This window comes from Rana temporaria, chromosome 7 (assembly GCF_905171775.1).
Source record: "Rana temporaria chromosome 7, aRanTem1.1, whole genome shotgun sequence".
Lineage (NCBI taxonomy): Eukaryota > Metazoa > Chordata > Amphibia > Anura > Ranidae > Rana > Rana temporaria.
The window spans coordinates 97,238,448-97,255,425 of record NC_053495.1 but is presented as its reverse complement, the minus strand read 5'-3'; the positions used below and the strand labels follow the sequence as shown (position 1 = coordinate 97,255,425).

Sequence of the window (16,978 nt, the reverse complement as noted above, 5' to 3'; positions counted from 1 at the left end):
AATTCCGATCGTCTGTATGCAATTCCAGCGCACAAAAATCCTACGCATGCTCGGAATCATTGAACTTTTCTCGGCTCGTCGTAGTGTTGTCCGTCACCGCGTTCTTGACGTTCGGAATTTCAAACAACATTTGTGTGACCGTGTGTAGGCAACACAAGTTTGAGCCAACATTCCATCGGAAAAAAATCCACGGTTTTCTTGTCGGAAATTCCAATTGTGTGTACGCGGCATTAGTGTGAATCAGGAATAACAGTAGAAATAATTGGATATTGACACTGGACTTTGCTGGAATCCATCAAACTAGGAGTTAGTTCTTACTAACATGTCTTATTCAGTGGCAATCACAATAACCATAAACCATTTAGCAAATCCATAACATAAAACAAACAACACATTTGCTCATTCTAGCCACTAACTAATGTTAAGTAACTCCCTGACCTATGGGGTCCCCCCACATTACATTCAGTGGGCTGTCACATAGCAGATAGAGAGAGACATTGGGGTTGATTAGCAAAAGGCAAATAGACTGTGCACTTTGTAAGTACAGTTGTACTCTGCAATTTCAGTTGCTCCAGAGCTTAAATTAGTGGAAGCAAAGAATACCCAATTTTCTTGCACGTGATTGGATGCTAAAAGTCAACAGAGCTTCCTCTTATTTACTAAGCTCTGGAGTAACTGCACACTAAAGTACACAGTCTATCTGTCCTTAGTTAATCAACCCCATTGAACCTCAGTAAGCTCACATATAAAGGCCTGTGCCCAGCTAAGTAATTGGTGAGGTTTGGTTAACAGGTAAAACATGGACCCAGAACTGGAGGTTTTATCCCATCAAAACCTCTACACACTTCAGAACCTAGTTTTAAACGTATTAAGTTAATTATACATAATAATTATAATGTTAAAAGATGGGAGTTGCGCTAAAAATTATATATGGGTGAACATATGAAATAAAAAAATAAAAAGGAGCTGTGCCAGAGACAGCTCGTGGGGTTAACCAAAAAATCAACAAATTATAAGTCCCAATAAATGTGCATATATAAATTGGTAGAAAACTTGGTTGAAAAGTTCCTAATATTAGTCCATAAACTAAGAGGTGAATCCAATTCTGTGGTTAAGGTTGGGACAATATCCAAGTGAGAGCGTTCAGGCTTAACCCTTACCAGAAGCATAGATCCCCAAGGATCAAAAAGAGCCATCCATAATGTAGCTACAAATAGATCCAACATGGAGCGGTGCAGGAGTTCTTACTTCCGTGGACTCAGCCCAGTGAAAAAAGAACAAAAGAAAAAAATAGTGCAAAAACGTATGGTGAGCAGACACAGACTAACTCCCAGTGACTAATGTTGACAAACACTGTGCAGTAAGGCTGGGGTCAAAAAGACACACTGACCCTTACCGGAACAAGGCGACCCTCAAAGGATCAGTGTTGCATGTCAGTGTGTTACGATCTACAGCAAAGAGGCGTTTGTCAAGCAAGTCCTTTCAGTCCAGAGGTCAGGTAGCCAGGAACCATGAAAGATATGCAAACTCACATAGTGAAATACCGCCAAGGTTTAATCGATAAAAAAGTAGAGCACTTACAGTTTAAAATGTGTAAAAACAGCAAGGACAAATTGTAGCCGGCCGGCGAACAAACAAACGAGACACGTCCTCAGTACGCGGTGACGTCAGCACGCCAACCTCCCAACGTTTCGTCTTCAGATAGACTTGATCACGGGAATTCCACGGAAGTAAGAACTCCTGCACCGCTCCATGTTGGATCTATTTGTGGCTACATTATGGATGGCTCTTTTTGATCCTTGGGGATCTATGCTTCTGGTAAGGGTTAATCCTGAACGCTCTCACTTGGATATTGTCCCAACCTTAACCACAGAATTGGATTCACCTCTTAGTTTATGGACTAATATTAGGAACTTTTCAACCAAGTTTTCTACCAATTTATATATGCACATTTATTGGGACTTATAATTTGTTGATTTTTTGGTTAACCCCACGAGCTGTCTCTGGCACAGCTCCTTTTTATTTTTTTATTTCATATGTTCACCCATATATAATTTTTAGCGCAACTCCCATCTTTTAACATCCGTCTTTTATGTTGTATAACAATTTGAGTTTGCTGCTGTTTTAGGTTTTTTTTTTGGTATGCGCATTTTTTCACTTCCCATAATAATTATAATGTGCACTATCCCTTTAAACAAGTGTATGGGTGTCTAAAGTGTCATAAAACATCTTATATGCATACATTTAATAATGTGCACATACAAATAATCCTGTGCAAAATACAAGAAATCTTTTTGTGCAAAAATCCTTGGTGCAAAACTCTGCCGGAAGCCGTGCATGCAGAAATCCCTTAACATATTTTAATATGCAAATACAAACAATACAGTATAGGCCAGGAGCTCAGGTGCAGCCTAAGCATAGGACCTACATGATGGGGTTTGATCAGGAAGTCTATGGTAAGGTAGGGGTTAATAAGAAATTATGAATAATGGCATGATTCTCAAGAATCACCTTATTGAAGGATAGTAGGGTGGGGAAGGGTGTGGACAGGGTGGTCCAAAGGGGTTACTAGGTGGGAGGCAGCCCTCTAGTTTCAGTCTGACAGAGGACAGCAACGAACAAGTTTCTCCCGCCCCAATTTGGAAGTGGTTGTCTACGGATGTGTTATTTGTTGTCTGTTTAGTTTGAGATTAGTCGGGGATTGCAGATTGTCATGGCAGCAGGCAGAGGTCATAGGGTTTTTGAAGGCGGGGATGGTTACACTCTTTAGAGAACGAGGAGTTGGGCCCATCTATGGTATGGGTGTACCTCCCCTAATAAGGTCGGACGTAACACTTAGTGGGGCAGTTGGCTGTATCGGCTGGTAAATAGGCCAAACAATTGTCCCCGAGCTGGCGTAAGTTACGGCTGGGGGCCGTGGAAAGGCAAGGTGGTGCCAGATACAGCTAGTTGGTCAGTCAAGGGTGCCTTCAAAAATCCTCAGACATAAAAACAGGCAGTTTATGTTCAGTCAGAGAGGTTATGGTATGTTGTTCCGGTTTATCACCATTTTGTACATTATGTAATAAAGAGTTTTTTATGGTTGGTTATTGTAATAAAGGGGCTGCTATGGCCATTTAAACCCAAAAAATTTATGTCTGGTCTGAGTTATTGGTTAAGGTAAGGCAGTATTTGGGTAAGTGGCATAACAGTCGGTACTTGGACAATACCACAGGCAAGTATAGGCCAGGAGCCCAGGCCAGGCACAGCATAAGCGTAGGGCCTAAATGATGGGGTTTGATCAGGAAGGCTATGGTAAGCTAGGGGTTAATAAGAAATTATTAAAAGTGGTATGATTTATCAAGAATCACCTTATTGGAGGATAGTAGGGTGGGGCAGGGTGTGGACAGGGTGGTCCTAAGGGGTTACTAGGTGGGAGGCGGCCCTCTAGCTTTAGTCTGACAGAGGACAGCAACGGACAAGATTCTCCCGCCCTCTAGCATAAAAAATGTATGTCTGGTCTGAGTTATTGGTTAAGGCAAGGCAGTATTTGGGTAAGTGGCATAACAGCCGTTACTTGGACAATACCCCAGGCATGTGCAAAATACAAACAATCTATTTGTGCAAATGTCCTTAGTGCAAAACTTTGCCGGAAACTATACATACACAGTCAATGCAGTGCTACATGCTATTCTGGACAATCTTCAATCATATCCTAGATAGCAAGCAAATGAGCTGCAAGTTTGAAAATGACTTGCTAGACTTGCCAGGCTTCATAAGTTTGTTGCACAATTGCAGCAAGCATTGCATGACTACAGATCAACTTTCTTTGCATACATTTTGCAAGTCTGCTGCAAATGTTGGTTCAGGTATGTTGTGCAATAGTCATCCCATCACCGGGGTCACTGTATACTTTTTGTTATAAGAAAAATCGAATAAACTCAATTTTAATCATACATTTAGGCCAACATGTATTCAGCCACATGTCTTTAGTAAAAAAAGGTCAATAAGCGCAAAAGTTATAGCGTCTACAAACTAGGGTACATTTTCTGGAACTGCCTATCTAATTTCTTGAGGTGCTAAATGGCAGGGCAGTACAACCCCCCCCCCCCCAATGACCCCATTTTGGAATGTAGACACCCCAAGGAAATTGCCGAGAGGCATGTTGAGCCCATTGAATAATATTTTTTTGTCTCAAGTGATTGAATAATGACAAAAAAAAAGTTGTCACTAAATGATATATTGCTCACACATTCCATGGTTATATGTGGAATTGCACCCCAAAATACATTTTGCTGCTTCTCCTGAGTACGGGGATACCACGTTTGTGGGACTTTTTCAGAGCCTAGTTGTGTACGGGGCCCCGAAAACCAATTTGATTCCACTTCTACTACCTATCACAGTTTTGCAGGCCATAAAATGTCAAAATAGCACAAAACCCACCCAAATGACTCCATTTTGGAAAATTGACACCCCAAGCTATTTGCTGAGAGGCATGGTGAGTATTTTACAGCTCTCATTTGTTTTTGAAAATTAAAAAAGACATTTTTTTTTGTAATTTTCCAAACTTTGTGACAAAAAGCGAGATCATATATATGAATATATGAATATAATATAGGTATGGTGAGTATATAGAATATACTCACCATACCTCTCAGCAAATAGCTTGGGGTGTCTACTTTCCAAAATGGGGTCATTTGGGGGGGTTGTGCCATCTGCGCATTCCATGGCCTCTGAAACTGTGATAGGCAGTGAGGAGTGAAATCAAAAATTTACACCCTTAGAAAGCCTGAAGGCTCCCAGAAAGTCCCACACATGTGTTGTGTTGGCTGGTGCAGATGATGCAAAGAATAATCAGACATATATGGATGGCTGTAGTTTACTTGGATTCATTTGTATTGAAGAGACATACAGCAGAGAGCATGGTGCTCATGTTAGCACACAAGATATAGAAAAAAAACAACCATAGATAACAGGAAAGATGCAGTAACAGATAGTTAACACAAAGAACATTATGATAGACTATCTGTGTATAGTGACATCTAGTGGACATACTCCAAATACACAGAGAAATAAACCAAGCAATGTATAACATAGCATGAAACAATGTTCAGTCTCCAACACCCCTTCTCATTGTGAAGTGCTTAATTAGACAAACCGATTCTTCTTGTAAGATCCATATGTCTCTTTGCAGGCAAAGGCTTAGTAAGGATGTCTGCTAACATTTCCTCAGTGGGACAGTATTGTAGATCCATCTGTCCTTGCTCTTGCAAGTCTCTTAAGAAGTGATATCTCACGTCTATGTGTTTGGTTCTCGGGTTTATCCGCTCTGTCTGTGCGAGTGCTATACATCCTTGGTTGTCCTCATAGATTGGCGTGGACTCTTTCTGGATCTGATCTAGATCTTCCAGCAATTGTCTCAACCAGATTACCTCTTGCCCTGCTTGTGATGCGGCCACGTATTCTGCTTCGGTGGAGGACAGTGTCACTGTGGACTGTTTTCTGGTGGTCCAGCTGATCAGACCGTCTTTAAATAGAAACAGGTGTCCACTGGTGGATTTCCGATCACTGGGGTCACCTGCCCAGTCTGCATCCACATATCCAGTCAGACCACTCTTCCCTGTTGATGAAAATTTCAGTTTAAAGTCTATTGTTCCCTTCAAATAGCGTATGATCCTTTTTGCTGCGTTCCAGTCCATCTGGGTTGGCTGGGATACTTTTCTGCATAAGAATCCCACTGCTGTAGCTATGTCAGGCCTTGCCACTGTAGCTATGTATAGTAACTTCCCCATTGCCCTTCTGAATTGTGAGTCATTTTGCAAGGGGTTAATTGAGTTGTTTAATTCTTTAAGATAATTTGTCTCCATAGGCGAGTTGACTGGTTTGGCATCATTGAGCCCAAAAGTTTCAATTACTTCCTGTATTTTGTGACTCTGGTTAATAAGAAAACTACCATCTTCTTCTCTTTCTATCTGCATGCCTAGGAAGTGTTTGACATCACCTAGATCTTTTGTTTCAAAGTCCATGTTTAAGACCTCCAGCAGTCTGGAACAATCCCCTTCTTGCTCATAACATACTAACAGATCATCTACATAAATGAGTACAAAGATCCACCTACCATTTAGTTTCTTGGTGTATAGGCAGGGATCGGCCTTGCTCCTCTGAAAGGATTCTCTCAAAAGCGCCTCATTAATCTTCATGTTCCATGCTCTGGCTGCTTGCTTGAGCCCGTAGATCCCCTTCTTAAGTTTACACACCTGTTCTGGCTTTTGTGGGTCTACAAAGCCTTCTGGTTGCTCCATGTAGATGTCTTCTGTTAAGTCACTGTGTAGGAAAGCGGTTTTTACATCAAAGTGCTTTACTAGCATTTGTTTTGTAGTTGCAACTGTGAGTAGAGCTCTGATTGTGGTATGTTTGACGACTGGGGCAAATGTCTCATCGTAGTCTTCTCCATATTTTTGGGAGTATCCTTTGGCTACGAGTCTCGCTTTATATCTCTCAACTGTGCCATCAGTGTTGTACTTGACCTTGAAAGTCCATTTACACCCAATTGCCCTCTTTTTGGCCGGCAGTTGCGTTAGTACCCAAGCCTGCGTGTCCTGTAGTGAGATGATTTCTTCCTCAGCTGCCTTTATCCATCTCTTGGCTTCCCTCTCTGGGAGTTGTGTTATGTCTTTCCAACAAGTGGGTTCTCTTACGCAGGATGTTTCTACTTTGTACGAGAGTCTGTTGGGGGGTTTACCTCTGTTTTCCCTCATTGAGCGTCTTGGTTCAGCGTCATTAGCTGGTTCAGTTTGTTCCAGTCTTTTCTGTGACACAGTATCACTTTCGGGGGTTCGTTCCATGGGAAAGAAAACCTGCTCAGCGTTATTTGGTTCTTCTGCTCTTGGCATGGCTGGCTCCGTTACTTCATTTCTCGGGTCCTCGATAAATGTTACGCTGCTGCTGATTGTCACTTTATCTGTCTTCGGGTCTATGATTCTATATCCTTTGGTGTTGTCGGCATAACCAACAAAGACACCTTCAATTGCTCGATTCTGGAGCTTGCTGCGCTTTTCTCCCGGAATGTAAGCAAAAGCTTTGCTTCCAAATACCTTGAGGTGTCCTATGCTTGGTTTTCGACTGTGCCATAGCTCGTATGGAGTTTTGGTTGTTGCCTTGGAGTGTAATCTGTTTTGTAAGTAGGTGGCCGTTTGTGCTGCTTCTCCCCAATATTTTTCAGGGAGTCCAGAATCAGTCAACATGCATCTGATCATTTCAGTCAGGGATCTGTTTTTCCTCTCTGCTACCCCGTTCTGCTCTGGAGTATATGGGACAGTCTTTTGATGTTCTATTCCTAGTTCCCTGAGTGTATTCTCAACTTGAAACCCGGTGTACTCCCCACCATTATCACTTCTGAGTACTAATGGTTTTCTGTGAAATTTATTGCTTACTTTGGTAACATAGTCCTTCAGCTTGTCGAATACTTCTGACTTATTCTTCATTAGGTATGTCACTGTAAACCTTGAGTAGTCGTCTATAAAAGTTAATATGTATTTATTTCCTCCTGGGGTGGTTGTTCTCATAGGCCCGCATACATCTGTGTGTATTAGGTCGATCGGTCTTGTTGCTCTGCTTTCACTTGCCTTTGGTGGGGTTACTCTGGTGGCTTTGGCCTTGATGCAGCATTCACACCTTAGCGTGTTTGGGCAGCCTGTTAACTTGAAGCCTTTCGTTAAATCCCGTCTGGCCAGCTCCTGTATGCTGTCAGGGTGCCTGTGGCCCAGACGTCTGTGCCATAAATGAATACAGTTCTTGTGTTTATGTGTGCAGAGCTTTGTTTCTTGCTCAACAACATCAAGTTCATAAAGGTGCTTGCCCGCTTTAGCTGTTGCTATCACTCTTTCCCCATCTTGGATAGTGCATTGGTCACCTTTAAACGTTGTGGTTAGTCCTTTGCTTGCCAGTCGCCTGACTGATATAAGGCCGTCATTGAGTCCGGGAACATACAATACATCCGTCATTGGTATTTTTAACACTTGTCCATCCTCATTTTTACAAGTGACTATTCCATGTCCTGTTCCTTCAGCAGTTGTGCAACTCCCGTCTGCAAGATATATGGCTTCTTTCTTGTCTGGATTGAGCTCTACAAAGAATTCTCTGTCGTTGGTCATGTGACTTGTTGCTCCAGAATCTATATACCATTTATGGTTGGTGACGGCATCTGTCACTTTAAAAGTTCCGTGCCACGCTGCTTGGTCGTTGTTTTTCATCATGGTTATGAGTGCCTGATTGGGATCTTTTTCCCTCTGCTCATTCCTCCACAATGGACAGTCGCGCTTGAAATGCCCAGCCCTGTTACACCGGAAACATAGTTTGGCCTTCCAGTTTGGCATCTTAGTGTCTGTTGCTTTAAGTGCTGCTCCTGTATCGCTCTCTTGCCTGTGAGAAGCTTGCTCCTTTCTGCGCTTGTATTCATCTGAAAGTCGAGATTTCACTAACTGTAATGTGAGTTCTGCTTCAGATCTTGTCTCTAATGCATTAATCAGAGGGTTGTATGACTCTGGCAGGCTGCATAAAAGTATTGCTGTCACATGGTTATCTTTGATCTCCTCTCCGAGGTCCCTGAGTTGTGCAACAATCTCCAGCACGCTTCTTATATGTTCTTGCATATCCCCTTCTGGAGTCAGTTTGGACTGGTACAGCTTCCTTAGTAAATATAACTTGTTGTTTAAGCTAGAGCTCTCATGTAATCTACGGAGTGCATTCCACATACCTTTGGCAGTATCTTCCCCTTTTATGTGGATAAGCTGTTCATCTTCTACCAGTAGGGCTATTGTGGCTCTTGCCTGTCTGTTTTTCTTATCCCACTCCTGGTTGTCTACATCCGGCCTGTCTGTGGTGAGGACATCCCATGTGTCATCTTTGCTCAGCAACATCTCCATCTTGAACTTCCACATCTGGTAGTTGTCACTATTTAGCTTAGTGATCCCCAGTTTAAGATCCCCGCTGCTAGCCATGATTAATGTACCTTGCTCGTATTCCAAACACCTGGATACCTCAGAGCAGATTTCCTCCGCAGCTTGATCAAAGATGGTGTGCAGATGAAGACTAGGCCTCTGTTCCAGCTGTCTGATGATTCACGTTGTCTGGGCCCATAACCTTTGTTGGCTGGTGCAGATGATGCAAAGAATAATCAGACATATATGGATGGCTGTAGTTTACTTGGATTCATTTGTATTGAAGAGACATACAGCAGAGAGCATGGTGCTCATGTTAGCACACAAGATATAGAAAAAAAACAACCATAGATAACAGGAAAGATGCAGTAACAGATAGTTAACACAAAGAACATTATGATAGACTATCTGTGTATAGTGACATCTAGTGGACATACTCCAAATACACAGGGAAATAAACCAAGCAATGTATAACATAGCATGAAACAATGTTCAGTCTCCAACATGTTGTATCCCCATACTCAGAAGAAGTAACAGAATGTATTTTGGGGTGTAATTTCACATATGCCCATGGCATGTTTGAGCAATATATCATTTAGTGACAACTTTGTGCAAAAAAATAAAAATAATAATAATTTGTCTTTTTACCGCAACTTGTGTCAAAATATAAGATATTCCATGGACTCAACATGCCTCTCAACAAATAGCTTGGGGTGTCTACTTTCCAAAATGGGGTCATTTGGGGGGGTTTTGAACTGTCCTGGCATTTTATGCACAACATTTAGAAGCTAAGGGCCAGATTCACGTAGGTGAGCGGCGGCGTAACGTATTGTAGATACGTTACACCGCCGCAAGTTTTCATCGCAAGTGCCTGATTCACCAAGCACTTGCGATGAAAACCTACGCCGGCGGCCTCCTGCGCAAGGCGGGCCAATTCAAATGGGCGTGTGCCATTTAAATTAGGCGCGCGGACCTACTGCGCATGCTCAGTTTCGCAATTCCAGTCGTGCTTTGCGCGCCGTGACGTCATTTTTTCGAACAGCGACACGCGTAGCATAATTCCGTATTCCCGGACGGCTTACGCAAACGACGTTCATTTTTAAATTTCGACGCGGGAACGACGGCCATACTTTATACAGCAATACGATTGCTGTGTAAAGTTAAGGCACCAAAAACGACGACTAACTTTGCGGCGACGTAGCGAACGCGAAAATCCGTCGGGAATCGCCGTAACTCCTAATTTGCATACCCAACGCTGGTTTACTACGCAAACTCCCCCCAGCGGCGGCCGCGGTATTGCATCCTAAGATCCGACAGTGTAAAACAATTACACCTGTCGGATCTTAGGGATATCTATGCGTAACTGATTCTATGAATCAGTCGCATAGATACTCTGAGAGATACGACGGAGTATCTGAGCTGTGAATCTGGCCCTTATGTCACACATCACCCACTCTTCTAACCACTTGAAGACAAAGCCCTTTCTGACACTTTTTGTTTACATGAAGACATATTTTCTTTTTGCAAGAAAATTACGTTGAACCCCCAAACACTATATATTTTTTTAACGCAAAGGCCCTACAGATTAAAATGGTGGGTGTGGCATTTTTTTTCCACACAGTATTTGCGCAGCGATTTTTCAATCGCTTTTGTGCAAGAGCAGGGGGGGACAGGGGTGCTTTTTTTTATTATTATTTATTTTGCTGAGCAACAGACCAGGTCTGTTTTTCTTTAGCCCAGGTAAGACGCTTCTGACGTTTGTTGTTCAGGAGTGGCTTGACAAGAGTAATACAACATTTGATGCCCATGTCCAGGATCCGTCTGTGTGTGGTGGCTCTTGATGCACTGACTCCAGGCTCAGTCCAGTCCTTGTGAAAGTCCCCAACACTTTTTAATGGCCTTTTCCTGACAATCCTCTCCAGGCTGCGGTCATCACTGCTGCTTGTGCACCTTTTTTTCTTCCACACTTTTCCCTTCCACATAACTTTCAATTAATGTGCTTTGGGACAGCACTTTGGGAACATCCAACTTTTTTTGCAATACTTATTGAGGCTTTCCCTCCTTATGGAGGGTGTCAATGATGGTTTTCTGCACAACTGCCAGGTCAGCAGTCTTTGTGCTTCTTATTGAACCAGACTGAGAGACCATTTACATGTTCAGGAACCCTTTGCAGGTGTTATGGCTTAATTAACTGATTAGAGTGGGACACTGTGAGCGTAGAATATTGCACCTTTTCACAATATTCTAATTTTCTGAGATTGTGGATTTGGGGTTTTCATGAGCTGTAAGCCATAATCATTACAATTATGAAAAATCACGGCTTGAACTATCTCGCTTTACATGTAATAATTAATGAGTCTATCTCATATATTAGTTTCACCTTTTAAATTGCATTAGTGAAATAAATGAACTTTTGCATGATATTCAAATTTTTTGAATTTCATCTGTATGTAAAAGTCACAAAAAATACTGTAAGGCAAAGACAAATTAGTAACTCTAAAATATGTGTGCAATGAAAATACATTATACTTTCCACTTAATTTCTGTACCTGAACAATGTGGAGGTGCTTCACTCCAGTTTCCAGTAGAAAGGCACTGGATGTTATCAGTTCCACTAAGGAAAAATCCATCAAGACATTCAAATTGACATTGGGATTTAAAACTGAAATTTCCCCAAGAATGGGAACAGTTCATATACGTTGATGGTTGAGTTACCAAATGTGGACATTGTACAGCTAGAAGAGAATACAGGAGAATCTATTATCTGATATTAGATATCACCAGTTCTTAATTTAATGTGTTTTTCACTTGCAATTTAATTACTCTTGTTACTCTGTAACTTGTTGAAAAAAAAATGGAGTATCAAAGATTTACTGAAACTTGATTTAACAAATCAGCTAATTGCTTTTTCCCTCTGAGGCTGGTTCACACCTATGCAGTTTTAGTGCTTTTTGCATTTTGCAGATTTGCACTACAGTACATGTTCCAGAAAAACCATGGTAAATGGACTGTAGTGCAAATCTACAAAATTCAAAAAGCAGTAAAAATCCATACGTGTGAATTCAGCCTGAGGCTGGATTCACGCCTACTGTATGCATTTTGTAGCGCATTTTCAGTTTTGCAGAAACACACTACAGTCCATTTAACATGGTTTCCTATGGATGTAGTTCACATCTGTGCATTTTATGGAAAGGGCCAGGGGCTTTAGTTTGGTTCCGTAGACTTCAATGGATGAAAAGCATGTATTGAAAAACTAAAAAATGCACCTGCAATATGCAAACTGCAAGCTGCATAAGGCTGGATTCTCAACTATGCAGTTTTGGAGCTATTTGCATTTTCTCATTTTCCACTACACTACGGCCCAGATTCACGTAGAGTGGCGTATCTTTGTGCGGGCGTAGCGCATCTCATATGCGCTACGCCGACGTAACATAGAGAGGCAAGACCAGTATTCACAAAGCACTTGCTCCCTAAGTTACGGCGGAGTAGCGTAAATGGGCCGGCGTAAGCCTGCCTAATTCAAAGTAGGCAGGTAGTGGGCGTGATGTATTAAAATGAATCGTGACCCCATGTAAATGAAGGGCCGAACGAACAGCGCATGTGCGCGCATGCTCAGAATCACGTCGCATATACTTCCTAAGATACGATGGCTCAATGCCTTCGACGTGAACGTAACCTACGCCCAGCCCCATTCACGTACGACTTACGCAAACAACGTAAAATCTGACGGCTGTTGCGACGTCCATATCCTAGCATGACTAACCCCTGCTTTATGAGGCTTAACTTTACGCCGGACGTACGCCTTACCTAAACGGCATAGATCACAGCGATGGGCGTAAGTACGTTCGTGAATCGGCGTATCTAGGTCATTTACATATTTGATGCGTAAATCAATGGAAGCGCCCCTTGCGGCCAGCGTAAATATGCGCCCAAGTTACGACGGCGTAGGAGACTTACGTTGGTCGTATGAAGCCAAAATTCAGGCGTATCTTGTTTGCTGAATAAGGCGCATAGATATGACGGCGCATCCGTGGACTTATGCGGCGTATCATCGGGCATTTTCTGCCGGAATTTCCGACAGCAAAAAATTTGAGAGCTGGTTCTCAAATTTTCAGGCGGGAAAAAGTTCTTGTAGGAAATTCCGATCGTCTCTATGCAATTCTGACGCACAAAAATCCTACGCATCTCGGAATCATTGAACTTTTCTCGGCTCGTCGTAGTGTTGTACATCACTGCGTTCTTGACGTTCGGAATTTCCAACAACATTTGTATGACCGTGTGTATGCAACACAAGTTTAAGCCAACATCCACGGTTTTCTTGTCGGAAATTCCAATTGTGTGTACTCGGCAGTAGTGTGAATCAGGAATAACAGTAGAAATAATTGGATATTGACACTGGAGTTTTGCTGGAATCCATCAAACTGGGAGTTAGTTCTTACTAACATGGCAATTACAATAACCATAAACCATTTAGCAAATCCATAACATAAAACAAAAAGCACATTTGCTCATTCTAGCCACTAACTGATGTTAAGTAACTACCTGACCTATGGGGTCCCCCCACATTACATTCAGTGGGCTGTCACATAGCAGATAGAGAGAGACATTGGGGTTGATTAGCAAAAGGCAAATAGACCGTGCACTTTGTAAGTACAGTTGTACTCTGCAATTTCAGTTGCTCCAGAACTTAAATTAGTGGAAGCAAAGAATACCCAACCTCCTGCAAGGAAAATATGAAAACAGCATTTTTTCTTGCATGTGATTGGATGCTGAAAGTCAACAGAGCTTCCTCTTAATTAATAAGCTCTGGAGTAACTGCACACTAAAGTGCACAGTCTATTTGTCTTTAGTTAAACAACCCCATTGAACCTCAGTAAGCTCACATAAAAAGGCCTGTGCCCAGCTAAGTAATTGGTGAGGTTTGGCTAACAGGTAAAACATGGACCCAGAACTGGAGGTTTTATCCCATCAAAACCTCTACACACTATCAGGGCTTCAGGACCTAGTTTTAAACGTATTAAGTTAATTATATATAATAACTATAATGTGAACTATCCCTTTAAACAAAGTGCTATAATAAAAGTGTCTGGGCGTCTAAAGTGTCCTAAAACATCTTATATGCATACATTTCATAATGTGCACATACAAATAATCCTGTGCAAAATACAAGAAATCTTTTTGTGCAAAGATCCTTGGTGCAAAACTCTGCCGGAAGCCGTGCATGCAGAAATCCCTTAACATATTTGAATATGCAAATACAAACAATACAGTATAGGCATGGGTGTAGGCTACCCTTACAAATCTGGGGGGGACAGCATTTTTACTCGCCAGGTATATTCTTATTCAGTAAACTGGGAGTTGTTTATAAGTTATTTTTGGACAGATTGTGTCACGGTCAGGGAAGTGGAGAGCTGGACTGGAGCTGCTATGAGGGAGACATCAGAGTGAGATGGGGAGACACTGTCAATACAAGGCATGGCTCATACTTTGCATTGTCTGCCGTCCTCAGGGACAGATCCAGAGATCGCACTTTATAACGATCTCTGGATTGGATCTGTCCCAGGGGACAGCAGACAATGGCATCATTGGCATTGATGATTTAATTTGGGTTTTGGAACTGACCTGCAGACAAGGCGTGTTGCTTGCTGGACCGCAGACGGGATCTGATGGCCACAGGGAAGATGGCAAGATGCTTTGGTGACATGCTGCTTGCCGGACAGGTCTGATGGCTGCAAGATGTGGGTGCAGGTCAATTTATGTCACCTTGGCTGAAGATAGCTCATCTACTCTATACCTGGGTGGTGAACAAAGCAACACCCCCCCCCCTTTATCAGGTAAGCTCACAGCTTAGCTACTATAGGTGGGTGGTGGTCACACAGCAATATACAGCACATGCCTCCATTCTGTAACCTGTACATAGCACATGCCTCCATTCTGTAACCTGTTCATAGCACACACCTCTATTCTGTAACCTGTACATAGCACATGCCTCCATTCTGTAACCTGTACATAGCACATGCCTGCATTCTACAACCAGTACATAGCACACGCCTCCATTCTGTAACCTGTACATAGCACATGCCTCCATTCTGTAACCTGTTCATAGCACACGCCTCTATTCTGTAACCTGTACATAGCACACGCCTCCATTCTGTAACCTGTACATAGCACACGCCTCCATTCTGTAACCTGTACATAGCACACGCCTCCATTCTGTAACCTGTACATAGCACACGCCTCCATTGTGTAACCTGTACATAGCACATGCCTGCATTCTACAACCTGTACATAGCACATGCCTCCATTCTGTAACCTGTACATAGCACACGCCTCCATTCTGTAACCTGTACATAGCACATGCCTCCATTCTGTAACCTGTACATAGCACACGCCTCCATTCTGTAACCTTTACATAGCACATGCCTGCATTCTACAACCTGTAAATAGCACATGCCTCCATTCTGTAACCTGTACATAGCACACGCCTCTATTCTGTAACCTGTACATAGCACATGCCTCCATTCTGTAACCTGTACATAGCACATGCCTCCATTCTGTAACCTGTACATAGCACATGCCTGCATTCTACAACCAGTAAATAGCACATGCCTCTATTCTACAACCAGTACATAGCACAAGCCTCCATTTTGCAAGCCCCCCTACACAGCAACCTCCCCCTTCTCTACCAGACCAGCACAGTCAGAATGGCAGAGGGCAGACACACACCAGCCTCTTCTCACAACCCATACACCCCCCTATCATCAGCTCACCTGGGGCTCTCAGTTTCAGACTCCAGAAGTTGGTGTGGACACAGTGTGTAACAGCAGCAGTCACCCCCGCGCTGAATGACACACTCAGCTCGGCTTCTCAGCAGTGGTGGGTGGAGCTAGCAGGGGAAAACATAAACCAGACCATACCATTTCGGCCACAGCACACAGCACTGGGGTTGTTCCAGGTAACAGAAAAAATACTAAACAGAGCAGCCAGAGCCAGGGAGGCCCTTGGGAGTCTGTTAGACAGTGTCACCCGACCTCGGTGCAGAACAAGTCCTCCTAACTTGGGGGGAATTTTACCATACCTGTCCCCCCTGCATTATTTCCTGGGAGGGATGCATCCCCCCTGTCCCCCCCGGTTCCTACACCCATGAGTATAGGCCAGGAGCTCAGGCGCAGAATAAGCGTAGGGCCTACATGATGGGGTTTGATCAGGAAGGCTATGGTAAGGTAGGGGTTAATAAGAATTTATTAATAGTGGTATGATTCTCAAGAATCACCTTATTGGATGATAGTAGGGTGGGGCAGTTTGTTTGCTTTAACAATGGCGGACCTTGAGACCATGCTGGCTGACATTTGTGCTGAAGCAGTGGCCAATTGGCTGCGTTCGCAGCTTTCTAGACTGTTGCCGGGGTCTGTGCGAGTGCCTGCTGCACCTGCCCCTGAACTTCCACGCGCTAGGAGGTCACGGTCTCCTGTGTGTTTGAGCACTGAACTGACCCCAAGGGGTAGTCGCGGCATTGGGAGCCCTGAAGCCAAAGGGTAATCACACCAAATATTAATTTGATTTAGATTTTTCTTCTGTTCACTAACTTTACATTTCCAAAAATTGATAAAAGTAAACAATTAAATTATATTTTTGAAAGCATTCTTACCTTACAGCATTTCTTTCCAGTTCTTCTCATCAGCTAGAACACTGAAGTTTTTTCATGTCCTGTCTCATGTAATTTTTTAATAATTTTTCTAAACATTTTTCTGAGTTACCAGGTATGCATTTCATTTATTATATATATTTTGAACAAGTTTATACCTTAGCTTGCTGATTATTTTCAAGTTTCAAAACATCACTCAGATGTATGTAATTAAATACACAATTACTTTTTAAACATGTACCTTACTCAGTCTCAGTTAGAACACTAAATGATAACTCTTCTGTAATCTTCCTTCTTTTTTTTGCAATTTTGATTATTCAGAGATTTTTTTTAATAATTGTATTACTTTGGTCAATTCTGACACTACCAACATGATAAAATGTTACACAGAATCCCATTAGTAGATTGGGACCAC

At 42.6% G+C, this 16,978-nt stretch overlaps 1 protein-coding gene across 3 annotated transcripts in view; it reads right to left on the bottom strand.

Moving 5' to 3' along the window:
* The window catches only part of SELL (selectin L), a 195,627-nt gene that overhangs the window by 86,631 nt on the left and 92,018 nt on the right, over positions 1-16,978 (bottom strand). For 2 of the 3 annotated variants that reach the window (XM_040359713.1, XM_040359714.1), the window contains one exon: positions 11,468-11,653. The exons of the other annotated variant lie outside the window; for it this stretch is intronic. In XM_040359713.1, the coding sequence (XP_040215647.1) occupies positions 11,468-11,653 (186 nt within the window). The remainder of the gene's footprint in view (positions 1-11,467; positions 11,654-16,978) is intronic. 3 annotated transcript variants of the gene reach the window in all.